At 41.3% G+C, this 12,603-nt stretch overlaps 1 protein-coding gene across 2 annotated transcripts in view; it reads left to right on the forward strand.

Annotated features, from left to right (window-relative positions):
* The window catches only part of LOC308114564 (RNA-binding motif, single-stranded-interacting protein 3-like), a 120,752-nt gene that overhangs the window by 35,802 nt on the left and 72,347 nt on the right, over positions 1 to 12,603 (forward strand). For both annotated transcript variants that reach the window (XM_080471554.1, XM_080471555.1), the window contains exon 4: positions 10,929 to 10,987. In XM_080471554.1, coding sequence (XP_080327680.1) covers positions 10,929 to 10,987 — 59 coding nt within the window. The remainder of the gene's footprint in view (positions 1 to 10,928; positions 10,988 to 12,603) is intronic.

A 12,603-nucleotide genomic window follows, 5' to 3' on the forward strand; every position in this document is an offset into this window, starting at 1 on the left:
CTACATGATGGGAAGTGTAACTAATCAAGGCACATTATCAGTTATTCATAAACAGCTCTGTTTTGAATGATCAAACTCATATCCATAGGATTCATTTGGTGGAGCAGCTTTCATCAGATCTTTTTAAGCAGGTAGGATAAAAATGGAAAACAAAACAAAAGCCATAATGAAGATCTCCCTGCAGTAATTTCTGATTCTTGAACTGCTATCAAGGAGTACTTTTAGAATATTGAAAAGGCATGTTTTTGGTCTTAAAGTTTCCTTAATCCAACTATATTGTTAGGTGATTCATGTAACTGAGAAATTAAATGAACATTGAATAAATAATTGTAAAGAAAAACACCCAATAAAGTCCTCTTGTCAACTGCAAAGCAATGGGTATCAAGTATACAGTTGTTGCTGTTTTCTTAATGCTGGTATAAAAATATCACAATGTACAGTAAATATTAGTGTTTAACATTATTTCTTGATTGAAATGATATCCCATCTTACAGCAGGTCACTGGAGCAAAAGGAATCTGACCCTTACCTTTTTGTTTGCTCAAACTTCTTGCGCATTTTATTTTTAATCATCCCCATGTGGACAAATTTTGTCAACATAGAATGGAAAAGCGCACAATAATCCAGCTCTCCCAGAAAGCCAAGCTGTAATTGAACTCAACCTTTTTTTGATTGATGAAGTTGATTTTGCAATGAAGACAACGGGGAATGAAAACAAAATGTAAAGTCTCACACATGCTCGCTCCGTACCCCGGCCCTTCTGTGTGTCAGCTGCAGTTCAGGCCTGTTGTATTTCAGTTCAGCCCTGGAGGCGTTCGGCAGAAACCGGGTGAAAAATGGGGGCCAATAAAAGTTTCATTAGAGGACCAGTCAGTGTGCCAAGTGGCCAGTAACATTTAGGAAAGGTCATTGTGGGAGAAGGAGGAGGAGCTGTGTGTGTGTGTGTGTGTATGTGTGTATGTGTGTGTGTGTGTGTGTGTGTGTGTGTGTGTGTGTGTGTGTGTGTGTGTGTGTGTGTGTGTGTGTGTGTGTGTGTGTGTGTGTGTGTGTGTGTGTGTGCGTGTGCGTGTGCGTGCGTGCGTGCGTGTGCAGCAGTCATAGTATTGTGGTTCTGACTCTCCCCGGCTATCGGAAATGGACTGAGTGGCAGCTTCCTGTTGCTCACCGACACGAAATGCACGCATGCGCACACACAACAAAACACATGTGGAGAAACAGGCGTTTCATTCATGGACGCAGTTACAATGAATAACGGAAGGACAGCCACTTCTCAGTGACACACACACATTCTTTCAATGTCATCCTCATCCCCATTGTTACCAAGCATTACTTTATTGTGTGAGTCCAACTGCCCACCACCACCATCCCCTGCCTTCTCATTCTGTCATCCTCCTCATTTCCTCCTTCCATCCTTGTCTTTCTGTGCCCCCCCCCCCCCCCCCCCCTCTCTCTCTCTAAACCTCCCCCCTCCTTCCCTCTCTTTCTCTGTCTCTGTGCCAGTTCTCAGAGTGTCAGTGAAAAGTGCTGTTGTCAGCTGACATTTCCAATCACTCCCCCGGTCGCCCAAACTATGGACACACTTTTAACGTCTGGGGACAGAGCAGAACGTGAGCAGAATGTAAAGTGGTGCACAAGGGCAATTTCTCCCTCACTCACTTGCTTTCAGTCACACTTGTTGTCTTTCTGTCTCTCTCTCATGCTTGCTATGGATTCACAGCTATCTATGTCCCTGCGTGTGTGCGTGAATCTATCTATATTTCTGTCCGCTTGCAGCTCTTCCTGGTTTACAGCTCCATGATGCAGTTTTTCTCTTCGTTTTTTTTGAAGAGTAGTTGAACTTTAACCACTAAAAGCCACTCGAGGGAGACATCAGTAAAAAATAATATAAAACGTTGAATGAGCTTTAAATCTCTCATTAATCATCAACAGCTAAGTTATAGCAGCTTAAGTCCTTCATTAAAATTCGGCAGCATGGCTCATTAAATTTTTAGAGAGGTGGACGAAAAAGCAGTTGATCGATATCAAAAATAAACCTTTTTTCCTAGAATTATACCAAACACCTTTTTTAATCATCTTACTATTTGATCGGTAATACTTTGGAAGATTTTTTTGCGGCATTAACAAACACAGTGCTTTAAAGTCAGGCCATTGAGATTGTGAGACAGAGGGTGTTGTTAATAAATCCATGAAATATTAGACAACCCTGTGACAGAAATATGAGTATACATAAGTTTTTAGTTATACTGCATGCCCATGCAAAAAGTTCAACTGTAGTTTGTTTTCCAAACCATTTTTGAAATTAGGTAAAGTTGCCAAAATACAGGTCAATAAAGGATATGCTCTAATTTTCATGTTGGTCACATCTATTTTTAGCTGGACACGTTGAACCTGAAAAATTCTTAGCCGCATTTCTCCGTCGCACCGCTCATTTTAGGTTCAGTGGATTTTATGCTGCTTTCCAGTTGCCTCGGTGCTCAGAATTTTCTGATTTCAAATGATGACACTAACCTTGAAAAAACTGGGTTGGAGCATTCCAGTTATTCACGACATTGCAAAAGTAAAGGTGTCGTAGTACAAAAATATTACGCTGCATTTCATTCACGAGATCAGCATAACTTCTTACACACATGCGATACCGCAGCAGCGCTGTGTGAGCAATCCATTTAAAAAAGGAGAGCAAAGTTTACATGCTGTAAAACTAATGTCAACACAGTATTACACTAACATGTCACTTTGCGTGGAGACATCTTGAAAAATGAACTCGAGCGCCTTGATTTTGGCTCAAGTTTACCCTTGTATCAACCTAAAGGGGACGTGTGTTTTAGTGCTTCAGTGCTGGAGGAATCTGGAGGTCTGGAAGCAGCAATAGTCCGATCTTAGGAGCTCTACAGTTTACCAAGTATGTATGTAAGTTTGATCGTTGTGCAATTCTCGTACTGCTTAAACAGAGTCACAACTTGGCTACCAAAAAACTCCATGGCAGTTTTCGCTCTGTGTAAAGTGGTAAACAAGTTAGTGTGGCTGCATGACACACATGAAGTACATGTCTGCTTTGATAACATGGCTTCTGTCTGGGTAAATACACTTCATTTCCTTTTGGTAGATGACGAACAGCTTCCGGGTTCATTACTGCCTCATTGTGATCCAACAGAAAACTTCTGTCGTCTCCAGAAAAGCCTTTGTGTGGACAGTCAGGTCATGGCTTAACAGTCACACTGTATATTATTCATCACATTAATCATACGCTTTGGCTTTTTATCGCAGATGATTTACTGGTTTGTATGAGTGGAAGTTAACAAGATTTCAACAACATTGAAAGTAACATGGGTGGCTTTATAGGTTAATTTGTTGGTATTGATTATTGAACTGTCACAGCACAGGTAAGTTTATTTGAGCTATTACATCACGCAATCTGTAATCTGTAATCTGCAATCACATCACAATTCAAAATGGAAAATTTCGATTTTGGACTGCCACAGTGCTATTGACGGTCAAAAGATCCAACAGTGATAACATATCAGTCCCGAGACTCGAAATCTTGAAGTTCAAACACAAGCTTGATTCTGTGAGCTCTGTCGTCAATGAAATCAATTAATTGTGAAAAATAAATCTCTGATTGGCTCCTTCAAAAACGGTTCCATGTGTGACTCTCACAATGCTTCCGTGTTGCCAGATTCCCTCCACCCCAAACTTGAGCATAAAGCCCTTTTAGTAGGGAGAGCTTAAGTCCAGAAATTGCACAAATATGGCAACATTAACATTGACTTGATGTGTTTTTGTATATGTGATTGGATTAAACACTGTACCAAGAGCCAGTTTGAATGCCGTCAGGCTAATTACATTGGCAACCTTAGAAGAAAATAAGCTTTGTTGCCATGGCAATAAAGGGGCGGTGTGCCCATTGTCAGTAGTCTACAGTTTTCATTTATGTAATTGGTAATATCCTGCTGAACCAAAGTGTAGTTTGGCCCTATCGCACCACAAATCTGAGACTGAGAAGAATCGGCAATGACATTATTATTGGTTTGATACCAGGGTGCAATGTATGACAATTTCATTACTTATAATAATTCCATCAAAGTTCAAAATGTATTCCCAAAACAAATGTCATAGATGTGTTGGTTGCAGAGACTCATCCATCCCTAAGTTACATTAATTGTTTATGGTTCCATCCACCAATCCATCTACCCATCTTCTATATCACTTGACGCAACTCAGGGTTGGCTGAAGCTGAACTCGGCTAAATTATGGGCAGACAGGTCGCAACTCCAGAAAGTCACATTCACACCTAAAACAAGCACATTTCAGCAATTTAATGTTTATTTATTTATTTATGTTTGGGGGGTTTATCTGGCATTTATCCAAAATGATCGACTTGGTATGAAGTGAATCACGCAAGTTTCACTCTCAGGATGTGAGAGGTGACAATCTGCTTTATTTATTTGACATATTTGGTCCATACTACTGGTGAAGTAGATTTAATGGCTTTGCAGGAAAGATAAATCATATCCTCCCTTGAAAAATATTTCAGCAGGAGGTGGGGTGAGTAGACCAGATGGGGAGGGTCTGTCCCTCCCATGCCCACCATCCCATCACACCCTGGTTATCACCTACTCTTTTCCTTACAACACCTGTTCTTCATGGTCAGTGTGATCCTTTGCCAAATGTTGTAGTTATCATAGCTAATTGGAATCATTATATTGATTCAAAGATCCTGTCTTTAGGAACATTAGTGGGGAAAAGTACTGAACTATCTTCCCTGAATAGCTATAGTCAGGGATGAAGATTAAAGTCATATACCAAGCTATTTGGTCTGACATAAACCTTTAAAGCACCCCCCCCCACCCCCACTATGTGTCAATGTTATCAGATGTAAGAGAAACAAAGATTTTTTAAAAATCTGGGGAAAAAGTATTTCCCAGGATTATAATAGCTTTTTGTTCAAGAGACTGTTTACATTGTGATGACTAGCAAACCACTCTATTGCAATCATGCCAACTCCAGAATGCAGGAACTAGCCGGATTGCCTCGGGGGCTGTGATTTAAACTTCACGGAAAGCCCTTTTGGCGGCTAAAGCTAATGTTTCAGTGACATTAAGCCATCTTCTAAATTCACAGCACATTGCCTTTTCATCATGGAAACAGTCCAAGACTTCATTTCTTTATAGCGCCTGAAGATGTTACAGTACATATGGGGAGTGAACTGGAAGACTCCTGCACTGCACACTCGCAGTTCTCCCGCCGTGTTTGTCTGTTTGAGTCTAACTGGCAGAGATGGGAGAGAAATGAGGGAAATGCAGGAGACAAGACAGCTGTATCGGATCCCCAATTAGGGGATACCACACACAGAGACCAACCTGCGTCTACACACCAATGAATGCGCTCTCGCACAAACACATCAGTCTCAGACGGCGCACACACGGCTTACCGACACACAGAACATGCACATATACATAATGTATATATACACTCTCAGGCAGACATCCTGAAGAGATGTGGCAATGATGCTTCTGCTGCTGTTTGTTTATACGCGCGAATGTGGGTGGGAACTGTGGTTCAGAAGACATCAAACGATGAGCATCCATAGGCTGACGGCGTTCCAAACGGGAATGAAAACACTGATCTGATGCTGTGAGGTCCCTCTGAGGACTGTCATTAACACTTCACACACACACACACACACACACACACACACACACACACACACACACACACACACACACACACACACACACACACACACACACACACACACACACAGATTTTGTCAAGTCTGCCGAAAGCGAGTGCAACTGAGCTTCGCATTGACATTCCCCCTTAAATCTCGGCAGGCTGGAAAAATACTGTCAGTTTCACCGGTCTTACTGTTTTCTGTGTATCGCGCTGGAAGAAATCAAAACTTCCATTTTGGCATGGATTCTGAGGAGTTTCTATGTGGTGGAGAGGACACAGAGCTCTTCCTAGAAGAACTGTCAGTGTGTCAGCGCAGTCGTCACCCAGCTCACCCCAACACGCTTTGTTGAAAAATATTCCTCACTCGCTTAGAACGGCGTTCCGTGGCTTTGAAGCGTTTCTCTGAAACCAAGTAACGTACTGGAGTTTTAAGAGAGAAACTTTTTATTCAGTAGTTTTTACTTTATGAAATAAACATACAGAACATGTAAGTGTCCGAGATATTTGCTAATGAGACCAAATCCATCCATCCTCCCATGTCTGCCTTTTGAGACTGAAGTTTCAGGGAGCTGGAACACAAAAAGGCCAGATCATAGGGTATCATAGGCACCAAAATGTAATCCGTTACAATTCCAAGTTACCTGTTGAAAAAATGGAATCAGTAACTTATTCTAAAGTCCACAAAGTAAAAAGTAATGTGCTGGATTACTTTGAGTCACTTTTACCTAACATATAAAAACAGACAAGCGAGTAAAGGAGATTTGTCATTTGCTCGGTGTATTTCTTTCAAGACACATTTCCCTTGAACAGAGAGGCTGAAAACCCAGAGTATTCCTAAAACAGGTGTCCCTGTATTGAATTTTAAAAAAGAGAGGAAATAAAAGCACTTTTGTCTCTGTGCCGGGGGTTGTTTTCTTTTGGTTGTTTAAATACATTTGTGGTTTTGGCACATTACCTAATTTTGGATTTAATCTACAGCTGTGAAATTAGTCCAAATGGCGTCCCTCCTCTTATCTGCCATCATGCATCATCTAGTAGTGCGCTCCTGAATGATGTGATGCCAGGCCGGCAACACTCACGCTGGTGTAGCATGGAGGAGGGGGAAGGGAAGAGCGTGCATGAGTGAGACGAGAATGCACAATCGTGGAGTTGTTTACTCAACGAAGCTAATAGAAACTGAAACTTAAGAATCAATCTCATCGCACCGATACCAATGTTGGTATTGATAGATGGATATTTTAGATCGATTTGCGCACCACTAGTAAGGCCCTCTTTGACCCGTCGTAATACAGGATATGGGTTATTGACATGTTAGTATGCATATTTAAAAAAAAAAAACTCACAGGGTTTCTGTGTAATCCTGCATATATTAGCAACGTTCTTACCTCTAGATGTTTCTTTACGTTGGAGTCCCGGGTTGTTGACAGCAGAGAGCGTGCGCTGTGATGTTGAGCCCATTTACAGACGTGAAGTCAAGGTGATGGTGTCTGATGCCGTGGTGAAGGTGTTGGTGCCCCATGCTGATCGAGGCTCTGGAGGTGTTTCTGTCACTTGCCCCATTGTTTTGGTTTTGTGTTGTCAAGTGTTGCACTGTCAGCGCACTGTGAATTTTTCTGTCATGGCTCAGGTTAGATTTTCAAATGTAGTCCTGCTAAGTAACCGTCATTTTTATAAAAAAAAAAAAAAAAAACAGTAATCTGATTACATGGTTTTTACTTATTAACAGCTTTTCTATCTCTTTACATGCTCCATGTTTCCCCTTTGGTTTCCTCTTGATATTCTACAATTCACAACTTTTTCTCCATTGGTGACTCAAATGTTCTAAATGACCATTTTCTCCATTGACCCTGTGATGGACGGGCAAGTAGAGACCTCTGCAATCTTTCCCCTGCCTTCCTTGCACCTCCCTATTTAACGTTAATCTAGGTAAAGCGTGGTGAGAAAATACAGAGATGGTTTGGTTTAACTCCAACATGTCGCTATTCTGTATGAAAGTACTATAAAACTTTTTCTTGATAATATATTGCAGAATAGAGTCGTAATACATTTGCATATGAACCTCTATACAACCTTATTAAGGTAGTATTTATAGCCCTCTAGGTTCTTGGCTGTGGCTCTAATAACGTCAAGCTTTTTGAATATTGCTCTACCATTGCATCACACATCATTCCCTTTATGAACTTAATTATGATGAATGCCCTATAAGCAATTTAAATACTCACATTTGCTTCAGTGCAGTTTCTCCCACTAGTTTTCACTCACTGCAGAAAACAATTGCTGACTCCGGTCGCGCGGCTCCCTGTACTCTTTTGTTGGTATGTTTTAAGCATTTCAGTTGCTTTTACGAGTGTCTCGCATGGTACTGCTGATGGGTGAAGGGCGGGTCGACATTATTTCAACCCACTCCAGGCTTCCGCTGGAATCAGCAGAAGGCTTTCAGTTGGGACTTGAACACGAAAATGGGACATTTTGCACTTTTTCCTCCTCATTTCCATGCCGTCTCTATAACCTCCCTACTCCGCCGTCGGACCTATTATCAATACTTTGTTCTATTTCTTCCCGACAATCTGACGCTGTTGTAGTTGTCTGGATGATATGGATTGTTACCTCGGGAATTCAGTCCAGAGTGAAACACCGTTTTGGATGGCGCAGTGTTGTTGCAATTTGATATTTCCCCAGAACTAAAGCATCGTCCTCCTCTCCTCTCCTCTCCTCTCCTCTCCTCTCCTCTCCTCTCCTCTCCTCTCTTCTCTTGCTCAATTGTGTAACTAGACTGGCGACAGGTGAATTTCTGCTCCAATGTGACACACATTGATCAAACAATAACTCACCAGCACAGATGCACATTGTTTGTTTTCCACTTTGTGACGATGGACATATTTTATTTTGTTTTTTCCAAGATTCACGCTCGGTCCAGCCAGGTTCCCCCGACCTGTCTCGTTCTCTCTTCTTTCCTCAATTATTTTATTTTTTTTTTCACTCCACACAGATTCACCAACAAGTAAACTAAATGTTTCTGTTTTCTGCGAGGAACAAAAAACAACCTGCCAAAGCAATGAAGGTGCATGAGATCTTTGTCATGCAATCGATCTTCACAAATAAAAACGCACGCATGCAACTGTTAGCAGCTGCACCTAAACAAGTGTCTGTTTGACCAAATGTGTTCAGGCACGCGCACACACACGCACACACACACACACACACACACACACACACACACACACACACACACACACACACACACACACACACACACACACACACACACACACACACACACACACAAAGTTGAGTCACACTGAGGCAGACCTTTCAAAGAGCTGATTTGGGGGTTTCCAGATGGTGTGTATAATGTGTGCTTGCCGCTTTGGTGTTTTTGATCTGCGATGTTGCTTTTCCTGTGCATCTGCATGTGTGTTTGCCGTTGCATTTATGTGTGGGTGATTAGTCCTGCCTTGTTTTTGTTTGTTGTTTTTTTTTTTTGTTTGTTTTTTTCAGTGTTTTTTTTCCCCAAACCCACAGACCGTGTTTACCACCAACCGGGAGTTTAGGGGAGAGAAGAAAAAAAAAAAAAAAAAGCATCAAACAAACATCCGATTTGATTTAAGCCTGTCACAATCATTGGATTTGTAAATACCCCAAAATATCTTCAGTTGCAGGAAAGCAAAAGTGTGAAAAGCGAGCATTGTTCACGTGTCTGATTCTTGACTTGCAAAAAACAGCCGTGATTTTTCTCTCTCCCAATTTTGAGATCATAAGCTGCTCATGTGTCATGTTACGTGTGATAGCGGCCTTTTTTCTGTCTTTATTTCCAAAGTCTCCTGTCCCAATAGAGCTTGATGTGAGGCTGTCAGATGAGCTAGTCTCTGTTCTCATCCTCTCACTGACGGAAGCAGTTGGCTGACAGAGACTCTCCTGATGGTGACAACTAAATGATCTCTTCTTTATTAAACACCTCTTACTATCTCACTATCTCTCCCTGACTACCTCGCTGCCTCCTCGCCTTCAGTGTCTCTCTTTATCTTTTGACTGACTGCTCTCCCTCTCCTTGTCTATTTTTCATTCCTCCGCGTCGCTCTCCCTCCCTTCCCATCGCTTTCGTCACCTCCTCTGCTCTGAACCTCTCACATTGTATCCTCATTGTATCGCCGCTGTCTCTGCGCTCTTCCTCTTTCCCTCTGAAAGGAAGGAGAGAATACACTCCCATCCTTCACCTGGGGCCATCAGTCAGCCAGTCACTCAGTTTGTCAGTCTGTCAATCTGTTTGATAGTCACTCAGCCAGCTAGTCAGTCATTGTGCAGCAGTGTGAAAACATTAATTAAAAAGTCTCATCCACAAAGCCAGGCAGTGATCCAGGCTGATCTCAGCCATCCCAGCTTTCTGTCTCAGTCTTTTTCAGACTCCATCCTCCTTTCTGTCTCTGTTATCCTCTTCCCTCATACCTTCTCGGCCCCACTTTTTCCACCCCCTCCGTTTCTTTCTTCCCTCTTTCCAGGAGCAGTGAAAGACTGGTCTGATAAGAAACATTATTAACTTCTTTCTGAGAACCTGAGAACTGAGAGCAGAAAAGAAGGACTGGAGTGAAGGGAAAAAAACGACGGGGGACAGACAAAGGGGGGCAGGAGTGTCATGGAAAGAAAGTAGGGAAGCAAAATGGACAGGAGACATAACAAGTTGGCAGAGAGAGCAAAGATTTATGGAGGTTGTGTGAATATCCAGGAGGCCCATTCTAACCGGGCTGTGTTTAATATAGTTCTTGCCATTATTTATTCTAGCTATACTTTCTGTTCTGAAACAGGCTGTTCTGTAGACTTTTGAATAGATGAGTATAGAATGAAGTCTGCAAGATTAGCTACTGCAAAAAAAAAAATATCCTAAGGTCTAACATTTTAAGTTTGTCATCTTTATCAAACGTCGCTTTATTTCATCGTTTGCTATTCAAGCTTTTAAAAACAATTTCAGGATGTTAACGTGACAAAGTTGAAGTATTATATAGTATTATAGTGGGCAGTTTCAACACGCAAACTTGCTAAATATATACATGCATGTAAACCTTGCATGCATGTTCAGATAGTCACAGTATTTCCTACAGTGCTGAATCATCGACTGACAGGCCAACACTGTAACCCTGCAGCCGTGCCTCCAGCACAACCATACATGAGAGGAAGGACTCAAAGTACAGATGTTACCAGACGTTACAAATATAGCTTAAGTGGTTCAACAGGTAATCAGACTTTTTCATTATTTTTTCACAGATATGGGAAGATTGTGTCAACAAAGGCCATCTTGGACAAAAATACCAATCAATGCAAAGGTGAGTGAGCCTCAATCGACTTGATCCTGTGTTGTTTCCTGCAGCTTTACAAATACATCACTTCTGAAATTCAGATTTTTGTATGGTATTCAAATCTGGAAAGCATGAAACTGAACTTGATTTGATTTTGCTGCTTAAAGCCAGACCAGTCAGTTTTCTGTGGTAAAGGTTTTTGTTGTTGTTAATCACAACTTGTCGTAGCATTTTCTGCATCCCCGTTTAATCACTGTCCAGAGGATTGTCAACAGTGTGACATCATAATCAGGTCCACAAGTTTGTCCTAACTATGTTTAGCAATGTGGTGAATGTATGTATACATTGCAATAGTAGTGACTACCATAAGTGCCATTTTGTCCTTTAATCTATCTGAATGATGCACTTCTGGAGTGTTTTTATTTTGTTTAGCCTTTCTGTGGGGATGATTTCAGGATGGCATCCTAATGATACTCAGAGTTAAACAGCTTTTGAAAGCAAGATGTTGGCATTGTTGTCTCAGGCTAAATCAAAACCGAGAGGACCGTACAATAGCCAGAGTGTGTTTCAAACAGTCTGTGTGGAGAATGAGGTGGACTCAAGTGTCTTCTGATGAGGGTCTGCTTGATTGTTGGAGTGGTCTGAACAAAGCAATAATCAATATGATTGTAGCCGTCTGCTTCTGAAGAGGCACGAGAGCATGTGTTCACCATGATTGCTGCTCATCTGCTGGAGTTACACTCAAAGATATACTGACATGGTTTAGGACAACGGCAGAAACTGCCATATAATCAGCTTTTTAGTTTCAACAGGATGAGTGAAGGATTGATACTGATGGTCGGAATGAAAATCTCAATTCTGAGTCTGCAGTGATTGCTTTGGATAAACTATTCTCTGTGGAAATGATTGCACTTCTTTCTGTGTTGATATGATAATAGGAAAACCAAATTTCAGTGCGGCTCGCCTTAAAACCGCTCCTTTTATTATCTTAGATATTTATAATTGGCTGGTTATATAAATCTGACAAACTTCATAATTTAAGTACCTGCTTCAGCATCACATAATCACATATGGCTGTGAGCTTTGAACCCATACTGAAATGTCTCCTCTGACATTATTACAGCATAACCATGGGGAAGGCAAAAGATCCTATAAACTTAGTGATAATGATCAGCTATTCTTCCATTTTCTGAACTCATTACATTTTTTTCATTGGTGTTGGTCTTAAAATGAGATTTTTAAAACCTCTCTCAGTACATCCCCAGTGCTCCAATTCCTGTTATTTTATATTTGCCCATTATGCCGTCATGGTTCATTGTAGTATGGCTTTAGAAACTATCTATTCATGATCCCAGTGCATCCAATCCTGATGAATGAACCCTAATCTACTTCAGTTTCTTGGGTTTTTATTGCAATGAAATTCTAGAAAGATCGCCTTTTATTGTGGGCGCGCCTTTCGCACTCCCAAAAAGGCACGGCTCCTTTTTCTTGGTTTGGCAACTTTATTTGCCCCGGAGCTGGATATTATTCTGAACAAAATAAACTATGTCATGTCCTATAATATTTCCAGGTCAGAACACAAGTCTTCACAGTTGACATGAAGGTATATTGTTGTGTCACTGTGTCACAAGATAGGCATCAAT

Source organism: Lipophrys pholis, assembly GCF_963383615.2.
Source record: "Lipophrys pholis genome assembly, chromosome: 9".
Taxonomy (NCBI): Eukaryota; Metazoa; Chordata; class Actinopteri; order Blenniiformes; family Blenniidae; genus Lipophrys; species Lipophrys pholis.